The sequence below is a fragment of the Heteronotia binoei genome, chromosome 4 (assembly GCF_032191835.1).
Source record: "Heteronotia binoei isolate CCM8104 ecotype False Entrance Well chromosome 4, APGP_CSIRO_Hbin_v1, whole genome shotgun sequence".
Lineage (NCBI taxonomy): Eukaryota > Metazoa > Chordata > Lepidosauria > Squamata > Gekkonidae > Heteronotia > Heteronotia binoei.
In genome coordinates this window covers 140,499,006-140,516,951 of record NC_083226.1, presented here as the reverse complement: position 1 = coordinate 140,516,951, position 17,946 = coordinate 140,499,006, and the positions used below count along the sequence as shown (strand labels likewise).

The 17,946-nt window shown below is 43.0% G+C and overlaps 1 protein-coding gene across 1 annotated transcript; it reads right to left on the bottom strand.

Moving 5' to 3' along the window:
* Window positions 1–33: 33 nt before the first annotated feature.
* On the bottom strand, window positions 34–17,680 carry CD180 (CD180 molecule). Its single transcript, XM_060235895.1, has 3 exons — window positions 17,459–17,680; window positions 11,332–11,498; window positions 34–3,489 (listed from the first exon to the last, which is right to left on the bottom strand). The coding sequence occupies exons 1-3, from the start codon at window positions 17,546–17,548 to the stop codon at window positions 1,758–1,760; spliced, it is 1,989 nt and encodes a 662-aa protein (XP_060091878.1). The 5' UTR covers window positions 17,549–17,680; the 3' UTR covers window positions 34–1,757.
* Between the last annotated feature and the right edge of the window lie 266 nt (window positions 17,681–17,946).

Below are 17,946 nucleotides of genomic sequence, written 5' to 3'. Positions count from 1 at the left end.
CTTGAATTATCATAAAATACACACAGGCTGAAATGAAATGAAAAACCATGCTGTTAGGTATTTATTTCACTGATGAATACATTGTTTTTATGCATCATATATGTAACTTGAACTTCAGCCCACATTACTGTACATTTGTACTCATTTATAATGTCTGAGCCATCTTTCTAACATGCTCTAAAAGTAATTTACAGTTAAAACAAAATCATGTATCCCATTGATATATAAAACCATTTAAACTGCTGATTTCAGAACTGTTAAACACATTCTACTCAATATGTTTTCCTTTCTGCTTCTACCTCTTGTGAAAAACAAGTATGGCTGTGGTCTTTGAGTATGAGTACAAAACCTATTTTCAAGGTGCACACATGTATGAAGCATCTAAAGTATGGTTTATCTACACATTTATTCTGGAATCATACATTGGAATTTTTTTAATGAAGGGACTTGAAATTGATGTACTTTGTACAAATGAGTGCACAGTTGATATAAAAATAAATCTGAACAATACATAAATTGTAGCTGCTTATAATTAACTTCTTTAGTTGAGAATCAAAATACTACAGCAGGGTAACTGGAAAACAATCTTAAAAAGCAAAGGTGGTCCCCTGTGCAAGCACTGAGTCATTACCAACCCATGGGGTGATGTTACATCCTGTCGTTTTATTGGCAGACTTTTTATTGGTTGGTTTGCCATTGCCTTCCCTAGTCATCTACACTTTACCCCAAGCAAGCTGGGTACTCATTTTAACAACCTGAGTCAACCTTGAGCCGGCTACCTGAACCCACTTTCAGCTGGGATCAAACTCAGGTCCTGAGCAGAGCTTGGACTTTAGTACTGCAACTTAACACTCTGCCACAGGGCTCTCATAAACAATCTTTTGCCTATATAAAATTAATAGGACATGAACTGAAGAAAAAGAATGTATGGATATGGGGGTTACCCTAAAATTTGTATGCGCACAAGTGTTTGGTAACCTGTATTTAAAATAATAAATGGGAAATTTTCAGTGTAAGGTCCCTGGAAGCAACAGTCCAGACTTGTTGGTCACCTGATAGAGAACAAGCAGGTGATTGGAAGTCTTGTGCTTATAAACTTCTGCTTGATTATGGCTTGATATGCATATAAATATTATCCTCACAATAGCCCTGTGATGTAAGTTAAGCCCAGAGAGGGAGAGTGACTGGTCCACATTTACACACTAAACTTGATTGGAGAGTAGGGATTGAAATCCCGGTCTCTCTAGTCCTAGGCCATCGCTATAACCACTGAGTTCTCCATTAATGGCAGACTTGTATATTTCATTAAACACTGCACACTGGCCAAGGAATATTCATAATGAGAGGTGGAATGACCACTGAAAAAAACCAATCATCTTCACTTTCTGTCTCACTTCCAAAAATAAGTTACTATTTGCCTCTTTAGTCGTCTGCCACACAAGTGGCCGGCTAGCAGAGGGATTGTTCTGCATCTGCTGTGGTCACCAGAATCTCCTAATATACCACTGAGAGAATAGATTTTTGTGTAATTCCATTTAGTATGTGCAAGGTTAACTCTACCTCGCTTTTCTATCTTCTGTATATTGCAATCTTTGCCACCACTTTATCTAACATAAAAACTGAGTTAAATGGTTGCTGTATTAATGTCAAAAGTGAAAAAAACAAAGCATTCCTTATAAACTGCTTTTAGTAATTTTGTAGTGAATTAGTAGTATTCTTTTCTCTGAAATTAGCTGTGTGCCTTTGTTTTAAAGATCTCAAATTTGTTGGTACTTTCTTTTTAAAAAACGTGTGATCAGAATTAAGGATGCTGCAATTAAAGCTATCACAACTAAGGTAATCAATACTATTTGCGCAGTATGATGTCCACAGGACAGATTTATAGAGGAGAGCTTAACACCCTCTACTGATTTGGGCTCAGAGCACACTGTCTTTTCAGAGTCTTCAATTTTATCTGTGTTTTGCTTGTACCAAGTTAATAATCCAATATTGGAACAGGTGCATTCCAGTGGGTTGTAACTTAAATTGATTACACTCTTGCCAGATAGGCTAGTCAACATATCACGTGGGATAATGCGGATCTTATTATTGGCAAAATTGAGATAAATGCTCTTGAAATTGGAAAATGCATCTGAACTGAATGCAATAAGGTTATTGTAGCTCAAGTCCACATGCTTTAGCTTCTTGAGGGCATAAAATGCTTTTGTTTGTATAGCTGGCAATTTACAGGAAGATAAAATTAATACCTCTAAATTGGGTGTCTGCCAAAAGACATTTTCATTCAGCATTGTACCAGATCCAAAGTTATTCCCATGCAGGTTCAGAACAATAAGGCTCTCTAGACCTTGCAAGATGTGCTGAATACTTGGGCCAATCTGACAGTGTGAAAGGTTCAGGGACTGCAGAAAATGCAGATTGTGGAAGGGTCCTTGGGATGTATTTGTGATGATCCGTGTGAAAGTGAAATCTAGGATCACCAGCTCAGCACATTGTTCAAAGGCTATGTCATGCAACAAAAGGTGTTTGTTATAGCTCAGATTGAGGTGTTTCAGGCTGTTCAAACCACGGAGTTCCTGGGTACAGCAGTCTGGACTTTCTACATTACTATTGCTCAGGTCCAGATGTTGAAGCTTTGACAATGTTTCTAAGCATCCAGAGCCCAAATTCAGTTTCTCAGAATTACCTCTAATGGAGAGGTGGGTCAAGTTGAGGAAAGCAGAAGAATGAATGTCACAGAGGTCCACAAAAGCATTCATATTGAGATTTAATTCCTTCAGCATATTCATCCCAACAATATCATGAGGCAACATTTGAAGGAAGGTGTGGGTCAGATCTATCTTTTGGAGTTTGGTCAAACACTGAAATGTGTCAGCTGAGATCTGACTAAAATAGCGATACTGCAGATTAAGGTCATCTGCAGAGATATTGCAGATCCTTTGCAGCATAGAGGCATTTAAATCTATTCCATTGTCCCAATCATCAAAAGTCCCAAGCCAAAGAAAAACTGTTTTGGCTCCTTCCAGTCCTTCCAAGATCACTGAAACATTAACGCAGCCACCAAAGTTCAAACTGTAGAAAAACATAGAACTGAAAGCTCTGTCTTCAATGTGTGTAATATTATTTCCTTTGAGAATGAGAGTCAGATTGTTAGTTTTCTTTAGTACTGATATATCTTTAGCTGATATTTTTTGTATGGTGTTCAGCTGAAAATCCAGGTACTTGAGATTCCTAGTGGGAAAGTCTGGTGGGAGTTCTAATGATTGGATGTGGTTGCTTCCCAATATCAGGGTTTCTAAGTTGCCAAGATCTTGCATTGGGATAAATGCTAAACTAGTGAGCCCCGTTTGAGTTAGATCAAGATGTTTCAAACAATTGGGTCCAGTGAATGCTTCATCTGCCAGAAACAAAAGAAGATTTCCAGTCAACACAATAGTCTCCAAGTTAGAGTTGCTTTGAAAGGCACCTCCATAGATCCAATTAATCTGACACCTTTAAAAGAAAAAACAATAATTCTGGCATCAGTAATGCAGCAATTCTATTAAAAAAACTGAATAAAACTATGAACTTCTATTTTTGTTCATGGTTTTTTTTTTTGTTAGCTAGGAACAAAGCAAGAAAACAAGTTAAGCTGCTACAAGAGAAGTTATCTTCTATTTGTGTACACTGCAACTTTGGGAGTGAAGAAAATACAACTGTTAGCCCAGTGGCGGATTGGCCAGAGTGTCAGCTTGCCCGATGGCAAGTGGGACCCTGATGAAGTGGGCCTCCTTAAACATTAGACAATATATTAAAAATGTTAATGTACTTTTAGTAACTTGAAAATATAATAGAGGTTCAGATATTATGACCGTAATGCTGCTAAAATTTACATTGTATTTAGGGTTGCCAGCCTCCAGGTGGGGCCTGGGGATCTCCCACTTTTCCAACTGATCTCCAGCTGGCAGAGATCAGCTCCCCTGGAGAAAATGCCATCTGTATTAACATTTAATATCTACTACATACTGCCAGTAAAATGTACAATATATGTACATTTCTTCTTTTAATCTTCTAACATTTCCATTATTTTGTATACTGATTCACTGCCCACTCTCTATATTTAGGACTGTTTGCCATTCCATCCTATTGCCTGATAAAGCTTACATTCTGAATAAAACTTTGTTGGTCTTAAAGGTGCAACTTGACTTCTAATATGTGCGCTGTAATTACTAAAAATATATATTCATTTATTTCGCAAAAGTTTTGATTGTACCTTTTTCCACTTCTGTATTTTTTTTTTGGGGGGGGGGAAATGTTATTTATTTCTTATAAAAATGAAATGATAGCCTTCTAGTTGTGCCCCCCCCCCATTTGTCTCATGGCAAGCAATATTTTTAGACCCAGTCTGCTATTGGGTTAGCCTCTTGCTAAGGTTGCTATCCATCTAAAGAGTTAACTAAAGCTAAAAGAGAGCCAGCATGGTGTAGCATCAGAATGTCAGACTGCAACCTGAAAGACCCAGGTTCAGCTGCCCACTCTGACATGGAAGCTTCCTGGGTGACTTGGGCAAGTCACATACAGTCTAGCTTTTACCTCACAGAGTTGTTAGGAGGATCAAATGGAGGAAGAAAGAATGATATGAGCCACTTTGGGTTCTGACTGGGGAGAAAGGTGAGGTATAACCGAAGTTAATAAAATGATCTTTTTTTGTGGTCTCTGTGCTTCACACTCATGGGGATAGAGCGCCTGTGCCGATCCACCTAAAAAGCCCGGGATTTTTTCACGCTTGGCACCAACGGGCATGCGCAGCCGTCCCAGTGTGCATGCTCGCCGGCGCCAGCACAAGGATCCCACCAGTTCCTTTCTGACCACTGCGCTGAGAGGATCTCCTTTTGTGTCCCCGGTCGGTAAAGTAATCTTAGGATTTCCTCTCTTGTTGTATATAGCCCATTTGTTATTTTCTTAGTGTAGTTAGTTAGTTGTTAGATAGTGTTGTTTTAAAAAAAAATTGTTGGACTTGCCCTTCAGGGCCCAGTTTTCTCCCGTTTTTCCCCTCAGAGACTTTCCTGGGTGGGTTCTTTCCTTGGCGTCTATGGAAAGACGATGGGTTTTTTTTAAGAGGTGACACTCCTGTGGGAAGAAGATTGCCCCCCCCCCCCCCGACAGCCATTCCCTCTGTCTTCTCTGTTTGGGCGAGAGACATCACGTTGATTCTTGCTCGCAGTGCCTGAGTTTTTCTAAACAAACTCGCAAGAATCGAGCAGCAAGGCTGTCGACCGCGTTGGTTGAGTCGGCACTTTGTCCTCAAAAGATGGCATCGGGCCAGTCGGTACCGATGGGAGAGGCCGCAGCCTCAACGGTCACATCGGCCGATACATCGCCGATCAGGACTGAGATGCTGGTTGAGCGCAGGCATTCCACAAAGCGACCTTCTGAAGGGTCAGTGGATACCCCAGCTAAGAAGCGTCAGGATGACTCGGAGACCCAATCATCTGCACCAAAGAAGGTGAAATCCAAGGAGAAGCAGAAGAAGAGATCGTCCCGCACTCCTTCCCCTTCTCACGACGCTTTGACATCGATGTCGACCGCTCCACCGAGGAAGATCTTGGCGTCCCCACATCATAGCCCTTCGGTGTTGAGAGGCGGTGCTTCACAGCAGTTGCGTCTATCGGCATCGGAGCAAGAGATCGACCTTACTCAGTGCTCCCACCCTTCAGGGTCAAGGCGTCGGACTGAGAGAAACTCTGTCTCGGAAGTGGAGGTGTCGGCACCAGTGGAGCTGTCAGCATTGCTGGATCAGGCGAGGGGTTGGAGAGAGCTGGAACCAACTACCGTAGCTCGTCGCTTCCCATTGCTTCCACCGTGGGAGCAGCGCCAGTGGCCTCCCTACCCCTATCCATACCTGCCCTACCAATGGTACCCCCCCTTGTGAATTTGCAGATTGGGACCAGCAATCCGAGGCATCCCATATGTCGAGACTTTCTCAGCATTCTAGACGGCGTCCCTCGACATTGATGTCCGTTCCGCCCAAAAGACGCGGCGTGGTGGTGGAGGAAGTCCAACCTAGGTCGTCGGTGTCGATCCGGTCACCCGTCAGAGAGTCAACGCCGGTGCTCTTGGAACATTCCGTGAGGAGAGAGTCTTCATCGTCGGACTCCGAAATCGGTACCGATAATCCGGACAGGGCTTTGGAATCATCACCAGTGTCTCATACTGCTGAGGATCTTCCTATTTCACCATCGGAGGATCTGAAGTCGTATGGGGACCTGGTGAAGAGGATGGCACTCTCCCTCTCTCTTCCGGTGACACAACCACAACCCGTTGTAGATGACACTGTATTCGACATCATGCAGCGGGATACGTCTGCAGCAGTTGCTATGCCTGTTACAGGCGGTGAAGGAGCCCTGGGCAAAGCCTGCTTCTACACCTATGTCATCAAGAACATTGGACCATATATACCGTGTCCAAGAGGCCGGTGCTGAATTTCTCTTCACGCATCCAAAGCCCAATTCAGTGATCGTTTCCTTCTCGTCAAAGGCCCACAAGACGCACTCCTCTCCACCAGATAAGGAGGGAAATAAGCTGGACAACGTTGGGAGGAAGTTTTACTCTGCTGGAGCGCTGGGAGTAAAAATATCTAACTATGCTGCGTGCATGGCTAGATACCAATACTCAGTGTGGGAACAACTCACCCCCCTCCTGTCTTCCCTTAGTGAGGAGAAGAGATCTGCTGCAAAGAAGTTGCAGAGGGAAGGCTTTGCTGTAGCCAAGCAACAACTGGCTGCAGCAAAGCATATGGTGGACGTCTCAGCAAAAACCATCACGTCTGCTGTCTACCTTCGCTGTCACTCCTGGCTCAGGTCAATGGCCCTCCAACAAGACACTAGGGTCTTCATTGAAGATATGTCCTTTGAGGGCAAAGGCCTCTTCAGCTCGACCACTGACAATGCTGTCCAGGAAATGGATAAAAGCATAAAAACTTCCAGGAACCTGGGTGTCCCGGCATCTTCCAGAGCTGCAAAACCAAAACAGTGGCACAAACCTTGGTCCAAGAAACCATATCAAAAGTTCTCCCCAGAACAGCAGTGGAGACCTTGCTCTGCCCAACCTGAGAGTAGGTCCCCATACAGGGGGAATAGCAGAAACCGCTACACTTCAGCACAGACCACTGGCAGGTCCAAGGGCACTCGCCCTCAAAAGCAGGGCCTTTGACTTTCCGGTAGCACGTGGGGACGGTGACACTTCTTCGTTGTCTATCTGCCTCCGCCCATTCCTGTTGGCCTGGGAGTCCATCTCTATGGACAGGTGGGCGCTTTTCATCGTCACGGAAGGTTACAAAATAGACTTTGCTCAGATTCCGAACCAATCTGTGGTAATCACCACACCCCCTTCCCCACCTCTGCTTGCAGAGGTGAGCAACCTCCTACAGAAACAAGCCATAGAACGCGTCCCGGTGGAGGCCAGGACGGGAGGCTTCTACTCTCGTTACTGCCTGGTTCCCAAGCGGGACAGGGGCCTGAGACCAATCATGGACTTTTGGAATCTGAACAAGTTTATTCTGTACCAGAAGTTCGGAATGTCCACTCTGCAAACAGTTCTGCTCCTCATCAACCAAGGAGACTGGATGGCAACGCTGGACATCAAGGATGCCTACTTTCACGTCAGCATCCATCCTGTGTTCAGATGTTTCCTTCGGTTTGCAGTAGGTTCTCAACACTTCCAGTTCAAGGCCCTTCCGTTCAGCCTGTCCACTGCACCTCGGGTGTTCACAAAGATGATGAGCGTTGTGGCTGCTCACCTTTGGCTTCAAGGGATAGTCGTCTTTCCATACATCGACGATTGGCTCCTTGTGGCGGAGTCGAAGGAGAGTTTGTCAGACCATATTGCCACCACTCTTCGTCTTCTTGGGTCTGCAGGTCAATTTAAAGAAATCACACCTTACTCCATCACGGACAGTTCAGTTCATAGGGGCTTTGCTGGATACGAACCTTCATCGCGCCTTTCTGTCTTAGCAGAGAGCGATGGACATTATCAACCTTGTCGAAATTCTGCAGAGTCGAAAGTAGGGCACGGCGCAACAGCTGCAGTGGATGTTGGGGCTGATGGCGACTACAAGCGTGCGTCTCTTTGCGAAGCTGAGGATGAGAGGCCTACAACTTTGGTTTCTTCATCAGTTTTGACCGTTAAGGGACTCACCTCAAAAGAGGTTTGTAATTCCACCTGTGACACTTCAAACACTGCAGTGGTGGAAATCAAAGGCCCACATTTGTCAGGGAACTCCCTTCCACCTACCTGTGCCAACAGTGACGATCACAACAGATGCGTCTTTGTGGGGTTGGGGGGCCCACATGGACGCTCTGTGTGTGGGGGGCCCTTGGCTTTTGAAATTGACTCACTGTCATATAAATTACCTGGAACTGCTGGCAGTTCACTTTGCTTTTCGATCCTTCCGCCCCATGGTGGCAGGGAAGGTTGTTGCTCTGCTAATGGACAATACTACTGCCCTGTGTTACATCAACAGACAGGGTGGGACAGTTTCTTGACGGCTCTGTGCGCTGGCACTGGAACTGTGGTCAGAGTGCCTGGATCATGACATCTTTGTGAAGGCTGTGCACCTCCCAGGGTTGCTCAACCTGCAAGCAGACTTCCTCAGCAGGGGTGCGGCCTCCCCACACGAGTGGGAGATACAGTGGTGCTTCCTTCAACCAGTGTTTCAGCTCTGGGGGTATCCTCAGCTGGATGTGTTTGCCACAGCCGAGAACCGGAAGTGTTCTCTGTTTTGCTCCAGAGGGGGCTCAGATCCAGAGTCATTGGGAGACTGTCTGCTGTTCCCGTGGAAAGGTCGGTTCCTATGTCTGTTCCCACCTCTGCCATTATTGACAAGGGTGGTCAACAAGATTGCAAGAGAGAGACCATGCTGCATCCTGGTGACTCCGTGGTAACCTCAGCAGAACTTGTTCCCGATCTTGCTCCAACTGGCGAGGAGGGGTCTTCTACCAGTTTCCGGTGGAACCGGACCTTCTGTCAGCTCAGGACGGTCAAGTATTCCATCACAACGTGCCCCACATGAAGCTGACAGCGTGGTTCATCAACCCTGTGAGTTCTCCAGCAGAGTCCAACATGTTTTCCTGAATAGCAGGAAGCTGTCTACCCAGCTTCCTATAATAGAAAGTGGCGGAGGTTTCTTCAGTTTTTAGTTGACCCTACAGTTTCACCCCAGAGGGTGGGACTGCCGGTGATTTTTGAGTTTTTGTTATCTCTGGTGGAGATAACCAGTCAAGGGACATTCCATTTTTGCACACCCTCATTCTAAGAGATTTGCTTAGGCTTCATCCTCCATCGAGATCACCCCCACAGTTGTGGGATTTGACTCTAGTGTTGGACAGGCTGACTCGGCGTCCTTTTGAGCCAATGGCCACATGTTCGTTACAGCTTCTGTCTTGGAAGACTGCTTTCTTGGTAGCCATCATATCAGCACGCCGTGCAGGGGAGCTCATGGCTATGCGTTGTGACTACCCATATCTAGTTTTTCTGGAGTGTCGTTAGCTTCTGATATTTATTTTCTCCCCAAGGTGGTTTCTCAGTTTCACCTTAACCTAGAAGTTTGGTTGCCCGCATTTTATCCTACACCTTCTTCTTCGGAGGAACGTAGGTTGCATGCTCTAGATGTTAAGCGTGCTTTATTGTTTTATTTGAGTCACTCCAAGAGTTTTCATAAGGACCAGCATCTTTTTGTTTCTTATGCTGCTCCTAAGTTAGGTTCCAGACTCTCGTCTCAGCGGCTGTCAAAATGGCTCACTATTAAACTGTGTTATTTGTTGGCAAAGAAGCCGTTGCCTGGGCCTATTTGCGGACACTCTACAAGATCGATGGCGATGTCAGTGGCGTTCCTGAAAGGCGTTTCTCTGACGGACGTTTGCAAGGCTGCCACCTGGTCCTCTCCGCATGCCTTTATGAAGCACTATGCGCTGGATGTGCATGCTCAGCATAGGACTTGTCTGGGAGCTGCGGTGCTGCAAGCTGTTTCTTCTGGTTGACCGTCTTCCCGCCTCCAGGTATGTCTTGCTTGCTAATCTCCCATGAGTGTGAAGCACAGAGACCACGAAGAAGATAGACAGGTTGCTTACCTGTAACTGTAGATCTTCGAGTGGTCATCTGTGCATTTACACTACCCGCCCTCCTTCCCCACTGCTGACGGTCTCCCTCCAGTAGGGGCTTCCAGCAGTCAGGAAGGAACTGATGGGATCCTCGCGCTGGCAAGCATGCGCACTGGGATGCCTGCACATGCCCGTTGGTGCCGAGCGCGAAAAAATCCCAGGCTTTTTAGGTACTGATTCGGGGATCGGCGCAGGCGCTCTATCCCATGAGTGTGAATGCACAGATGACCACTCGAAAATCTACAGTTACAGGTAAGCAACCTGTCTTTTTCATTTCTGTTATAATTTAAGTAATGATAGATACTACTGTTTTTAATCAGCACGGCTAATTATTGATAGCAGATTCAGCCATATTATGGTGTAAAATGCAGTAGAACAAAGAGTCAAGTTCACCTTTAAGACCAACAAAGTTTTATTAAGAACGTAAGTTTTCGTGTGCTTCAAGCACACTTCAAAAGACAGTTGCCTTAGAGATCCCCTGACCAAGCTGCATGCAAAATGTGCAGGGATTCTTGATTTCTACTCCAACCCCCCCCCCCTTTAGTTTCTAAGTTTGGGAAACATTCAGGTTAAGTTGCTTAAGGGTGGGCCCAGCAAACCCTTTCGAAGTTGCTTTAATCACAGCTGGACAGATAGAAGTCTCGGCATTGGTGTTTTATCATGTCAGCCTAGAATGGGTCTTCATACCATTCTGTTCTTCTCTTGATGGTGGTGCAAAGAGCTGCCAAGTCACATTCTAGACCCTGCAGGGTTTTCAAGGCAAGAGTCTTTCAGAGGTGCCATTTTCAAATTAAATTTTTAAGAGCTCACAGAGAGCCTTCAGTAATATAAGATCACAGAGAATGAAGCAATCGTGAAGAAGTTCTACAGACCATTGCCAAATACCACAATTATAAAATGTCCTGATGGTTATCAGTTTACAGGTACAACCAGGGCTTTTTTGGTAGAAAAAGCCCAGCAGGAACTCATTTGCATGTTAGGCCACGCCCCTGACACGAGCCAGCTGGAACTGCGTTCCTGTATGTTCCTGCTCAAAAAAAGTTCTGGGTACAACTACTTCCAAGGACTTTCAGCAAAAGACATCTCTACCACACACCTTTTCACACTTAAAGCTGTAAGAACAGCAACTGGGGATACTACTGGCTTCTGAAATTTGAAGATAAAAAAGGGATCTATGCAGTGGTAAAATCTATCATACCTTGTCAGGTCTAAAGTTACCAGATCCTCCAACTTGCTGAAAGTTGATAGTTGAAGGGTGTAAAGAAAGTTAAAGCTGAAATCAAGAACTTCTGTAGTAGAAGGCAAGTATTCTGGAATCTGCCTCAGTCCTAAATCTTCACAACTGTAGCTTCTGTTAGCAATTATCTGTAAAAAGAAAATTATACATGAGATTACATACAAATATCAATGTGTACAATGCTACCACAAATATATCTGTGACAAATGCCTCATATTGTTCCATGTTTAAATGAGTGCATTGTATTAAAAGCAAGTTACTAATCCAGTATGTAAACCTGCAGAATAGTCTAGAATCCATCTTTAAAGCAAAGAATGTTTAGGCCCAGGTCAGCAGCAATGTTGGCCACCTTCCATTGTACACCCCTCCCAGTTTATTAGAATAATGGCAAGATACTGTAAAAAATGTAGCATATTAAAGTCTAGAGAAGATGGAATAACAATACTGAATGCACTTGAGGCACATTCAAAATCCTGGAGAAATTTGTTTTATATATAAACTCAAAATCAACAGTAAAATTCTCTGGTGCTAGAGACATGCTTGAATGTGGCACATTTTTAAAATAAGAATTAAATTATAAAAATTAGGACTGAACTTTTGATTTACTAGTACTAGCTTAGGTTTAATGTTATTTATTACATGCAATATTGAAAGGACACAATTCATTTGCCTTACTTTGAGAGACCCTAAGGCCTCAATGGGTACTTAGTTTCCCAAAGCCAGAAGGCACTGAATTGTGCGAAAAGTTTTCCACAGGGATGCTGGGAACCAATATACAACTAAACTTAGGTATAGTGGGCATTTCTGAAACTGGGTGAAAGATAACATTGTGTCAAGTTGGAAAATATAAGAGGAATACACTTCCCCAGAGAATTGTTACATGGTGGAGAAGTATTGAAAAGTATTGTCCACATCAGTTTCAAGTTAGCAAAAGTCTTGAGTTAAAAGAAATGGAAGAGACTAAAGCAAGAAGTTGTAATAGGAAATTTCAGTTACCCTTATGTTGTGTAAATGCATGTTCTGACTGTCAGGGAAAAAATATATGCCATTAATGATAGTCCCTTGGAACATTTAGTTACATAACCAGCAAGACGATTCACCTTGAGCTTGAGTGATCCTCAAGAACTAGTGTGAAATGCAATTGTTGAAACATAGTACTGTTAAGTGCTGTGACTGCAGCACTGTTAAGCTCACAAAAGATCAATGTGGTTACATTTGATTTCAAAAGAGGAAGCTTCTAAAAATCAGGATTTGTCAAAATAAATTGGATGGAGAAAGGTCACAGGGTCAGATCTCATCAGGATGCCTGGAAGGTGTTTAAATCCCACAATAATGGAAGTTGGGCTGATGTGCCTGGCCATAAGATAACAAGGGAGAGAGAGGTCTGCTGTAGAAAGACAAAAAGATAGCAGAAACACTGATTTTTATCTGGCTACCTGTAGTAAAATGTTCAGAAAGTAAAGTAGTAAAGTTAACTAACTAGGCAATGATGAAGTCACATTCTAGCTTCCATAGGAATTCTTTTTTCTGTGCTCGCATTTTCCAGCAGTCACTGAGCGGCACTGTTTGGAGGTTGCCTAAATAAACAGAATTCCTGTTAAAATAACCATCTTTTTATGATGTGGAAGGGTGTATGCTACCCAATGAGATCTCCTATATGATGGAGGTATCTGAAGGATCAACAGAGGTGGTAAGAGGTTAAATTATAGTTTACTGACAAACAGACAAAATGGCATCAGGCTTGATCTTGAGCCCTCTGTTTTATTTTCATTATTTAGGTTATTTAGGTCTTATTGAGGTCTATTTTATCTTCAGCAGTACTAAACTGGCTAAATTAGAGTGCCTTCAGGAGACACTGATTTTAACAGAAACTGGCTACTTATCTCAAGAGCTGAGAGATATCTGGAAAGACTGGTGATGAGTATTTATTCTGCATGCCTGGATGCTTAACAGCTCATTTTTAGCACACTACTTGGTGTTTTATTTTTACCTTTGCTTCAAATGAGCTAAAAAAAATTGCTGCTAGATTCTGACTTCCAGGACCAAATTCAGACTCCAAAACAGCTAAAGATTGATAAATCTAAGAAGAATTCAAGCAACTTTGGAGCTCCCATGGCTTTTTCTTTCTCCAACTGATATGCAGTTTTAGATGACCTTAACATCAAAGTTCTCATTAGCTCATGAGTCTCTTTTGCATATCAGCTGTAAAGATTTGGCTCATAATGAGGCTAACTTGCTGGGAAATCTCCCACTGTATAAGCAAAAGGATTTGCAACAACTGCAAATCAATCCTCTACATTTTGCAGCATTCTAATGTTTGCTAACACTGGCTCATTTTGCTATCTCAATTGTTGAACAGCTAGCAAAAATTACTAATCAGTTGGGTTCCCTCATTAATTGCTTTGAGGCTTTTGTATAGACATTTCCAAGTAAGCTTGGAGGCCTCACTAACCCTAAACCTAAAGGATATGAGCAGTTGGGGAGGAGAATGGTGTGGGACTCTAAAAATAATAAAAGATTTAAGGAGAGCCAGATTACATCCGCTAATACAGATAACATTGGTTACCAGTGGACTTTGCAAATGAATGAAGTTCTGCTACAAATTTCCCTTGTTAAAACAAAGTGGGAATCTCAAAGAGAGGTTGTCTCCTTTCTGAGTAATCATCTACGAGTTCACTCTAATGCTATTTATTATTATTATTTATTTATTAAACTTGATGAATCACCCCATCCTGGCTAGTCTCAGGCTCTGGGCGATGTACAACATTAAAATAAATACATATATTAATATAAATAAAATCAGTTACATTTAAAAAAGATTACAAACCCCGATGGTGACTTTAAAGTGCTATTATTCAGGCATTACATCACATCTGGGGTGAGGGGATCCCCCATAGAGGGGGTGGGGAGAAAAAGGTGCCAGCATGGCAACCATTGTTGTCTTTATGCAAAGGCTTTGTGGAACATCTCTGCCTTACAGGCTCTGCAGAACTGTAGAAGATCCCGCAGGGGCCTGATGTTTTCTGGCAGAGTGTTCCACCAAGTTGGGGCTAGGACTGAAAAAAGTCCTAGCCCTTGTTGAGGACAGCTGAACCTTTTTCAGGCCAGGGATCACCAGCAGATTTCGACCAGTGGAGTGTAACGCCCTTTCAGGGACATAGTGGAGGAAGCGGTCCCGTAAATACATCAGTCCCCAGACCGCTCAAGGCCTTAAAGGCAATAACCAAAACCTTGAATCTGACCAGGTACTGCTGGTATCTGCTGTTTACTGACTTCCAAGTTCTCCAGCCTATAAGAGAGTTTTGCTAGTATTTAACCATGCTACAATTCCATCCACACTCTGTAAAACAGCCTTCCTCTCTAATTATCAAATTCTACCTGTTAGGTTATTCAAAGACTTAGAACTTTGTACTCTGATTATTCATCCTTTGATGGTTCTGTCACCTCTAAAAGAGGATAACCTGATTGTGTTCCCAGCATTGATGACTGTACCCCTGAAATGCCAACATGACACAATGGAGAGAACAAAATGAATCTACCTAAACAACCATTTGATCTCAGGGTGGAAAACAATGTTGCAGTAATAGATACCGCCACTGGCCAGCATCTTCCCAGAGGCTAGAAGATAAGCAGAGGCTCTCGTGTGAAAGTTTGCACCTTCACTCCCTGTTGTTTTGAGTATAATGCCTTTGTTCAGATGTTGCTTTGATGTAGATTCAATAAGACCCAGAAACACCCCTGCAAGGTATTAGTCTCAACTTCTGTTTCAAGCTATGAGTTTCCAATAAAAGTATTACATTGTCTCAAATGAATATAGCCTTGAGTCTCCATCGCCTGACACCAGCTTTCTTGTGAGCAAATAGAATAAACAGGACAATTTCTTCACCAACTAATTTATCACCTCTAAACTTAAAACTCCCCCCTCCCCTGGAATTGCTGATGGTTAACAGCAAGGAATAAGCTGCTTCTAATATCTACCTGCTACATCTCGCTGTTATAGATCCAACTGTTCCATCTAACTGACTAGCTCCTGTCTGGGGTATAAAAATCCTCTCATGGAACACTCTTGGTTGGAATAGTAGACTAAGAGATCCTGCTGTTGTTTATCTTTCAAGTTTCCATAATATGCTTCTTTAGGTGGCGTTCAGGTGTGTGTCTGTAAGTTGCAAACCTACTTTTGATTTATTGACATTCATTACAGAAATCTCATGGTCAATGCTTTAAGCCTAAAGCCTAGGGGAAAACATGAAATTGCTGGGCATTGCAAGCTTTTGTAACTTAAGTTGCTTCATGGGCTGCTCAGCCAATTGAGAAAATAGAGGCTTTGCTCTGTAGCTCCTGTGCAATTGAGCAAGCCTGGCAAAGCAAGCTGTGCTGCAGAAAGAAGCAAGAGAGGGAGAAGGGAGCAGATGACAGTGAGTTGCTTGTGAGCCTGATCTGGACCTCGGGCCGAATGTTTGACACCCCTGTTGGAGGCAGGTTTTTTGGCCCAAGTCCCCCAATTAGGGTTTCCAGGTTCCCACCAGGGGCAAGGGGACTCTCCATCTCCTATTTCCTGCCACTGCTTATGTGGTATGTAGGAGAAAATAATGTGTGTGTGTGTGTGTTTTTTTTAAGGCATTAGTAACAGCCATGATATCACCTTCAGGGCAAAATCTACACAAAACATTTTCTGAATTGGCAAGGATAAATGTACTAACTCCCCACAAATTTTAAAAAGTATGCTTTACACTGATTCAGACTATTATTTCAACTAGTTTGTGACTGTCTTTTATCTGGTAACAATTCTCCTAGTTATCACACTAAGGTCTCTCCTTAACTTGCTGCCTCAGATTCTTTTAAACTGGAAAGATCTATATAGATATCACAGTTAGAATGTTCATACAAGCCAAGTGAAGAATTGGTTAAAGAACTATTAGAAACATAATGCAAGAGGTGAAATTGACAGTTTTCAGAATGTAGCTGTGCCATCACCGAAAACCAATCGAAGAGACAGAATAAAAAGTAATACCACAAGAAGAAAATGGAACACACACACACTCACACACACACACAATATCTTCTGGCATACTTATTTTCATAGGAAAGATCAATTTTAATATCGGAATTATCTATTTTTGCGGTTGCTATTTTAAAAGCTGCCACATCTTTAAAAGTGATTTCCAACAGCACATGCAAATACACTGAACAGATCTTTCAAAGCTCTCTTCCCATCAGGGAGGCAGCAATAGTTCAATGAAGCAAAAGGGTGGCTCAACTACTAGCATAAATGTGGGAAGTCTTATCCCATAAAACTATAAAAGATTGTCCTCCTTGTGGCATGGAGTGTGCAAAAGGGAAAACATCACCCCAAGGCCTAGTTCTAGAGAAATCAGGTGCATCTAAACTGCTTATAAGGCAAAGCACCTGTTATGACACTGCACAGATGAAAGGCATCAGTGGACTGTTTCATTACAATTCCTCTGGATCCAGCAAACTGCTCACAAAAAATCTTGCTTTCCCTCGTGTTGTAAAATGCTCTGTGAGCTAAAAGAATGAGCTTTCTGCCATCTCCATGCTCTTTCTGGTGTGAAGTCACATGTCACTTCCAGCATAAGGAAAAGATCGGTGCCTATCCAACTTAGTTGAGCACAGATTGATACAAAATTAACATTCCCACTCGTTAGTTCTTGATAAACTGCTGTTTACCTGGATGGGTTGAGATTCTAAGAAGCCCAAATCTTAACAGGTGGAATGTTAGTCATTTAGTTCTCACTGAAATGAACAGCACAAATCAGCTGCTACCAATTTCAATTTCATTTTTGTTGAGGAAACATAACTGCAGCTCACTTCATTCGGATTGGGACCAGAGTCTGCTTGATTTTCAACAAAGGTGGGGGGGGGATATTTCCCTGGCTCTGTCCAGCATCAGTGAATGTCAGCAAATACTTCGTTACCGCTGATATTTTTCTGTTACACCTACAGCAATTCTCTGTCCTTTAAAGCGGCCAGATGTTAGTATGCAAGAAAACGCTACTACAGATTAATTATTGATCTTCTCCTGAAGACACGTTTGCCCCGATAAAGAGACAAATAAGTTATCACTCACCTCAATGCACATCTTATCTACTGCCTTGGTTACTTCACAGCTAACACCTAAAACCCCCATCAGAAGCCAGCAGTATGTGCCGCAGGCCATTAGGGAGTTTTATTAGATTCTCCACACAAAGGAGCTTCGGTAATGGAAGTCAGATAAAAAATAATTTTCTAGAAGAGGGTTCAGAAAGTTTTGCTAAACCTGAAAGTGCTAAATCTGAAAGTAAGACAAACAGCCTTGGTTGGTAAAAAGAAGGTTCCTCTTGAAACTGAATAGCAATATGCATGCAAGAAAATCTCTCTTTCAGTTCCTCCCTCCCTCATATCCTTGCATCACACTTGCCACTTCCTCTGGGTTAGAAGTAGAAAGACAGGGAGCCAGCTAACTTTGTGGTTCCCTGCTATCTTCACAAAGTGCCATGCTGTAGTTTCCTTAGGACAGCATTCTAAGGAGAACAATCTCTATGTAGCTGTGTACATGCCACGTAGTTGGAACGTCTT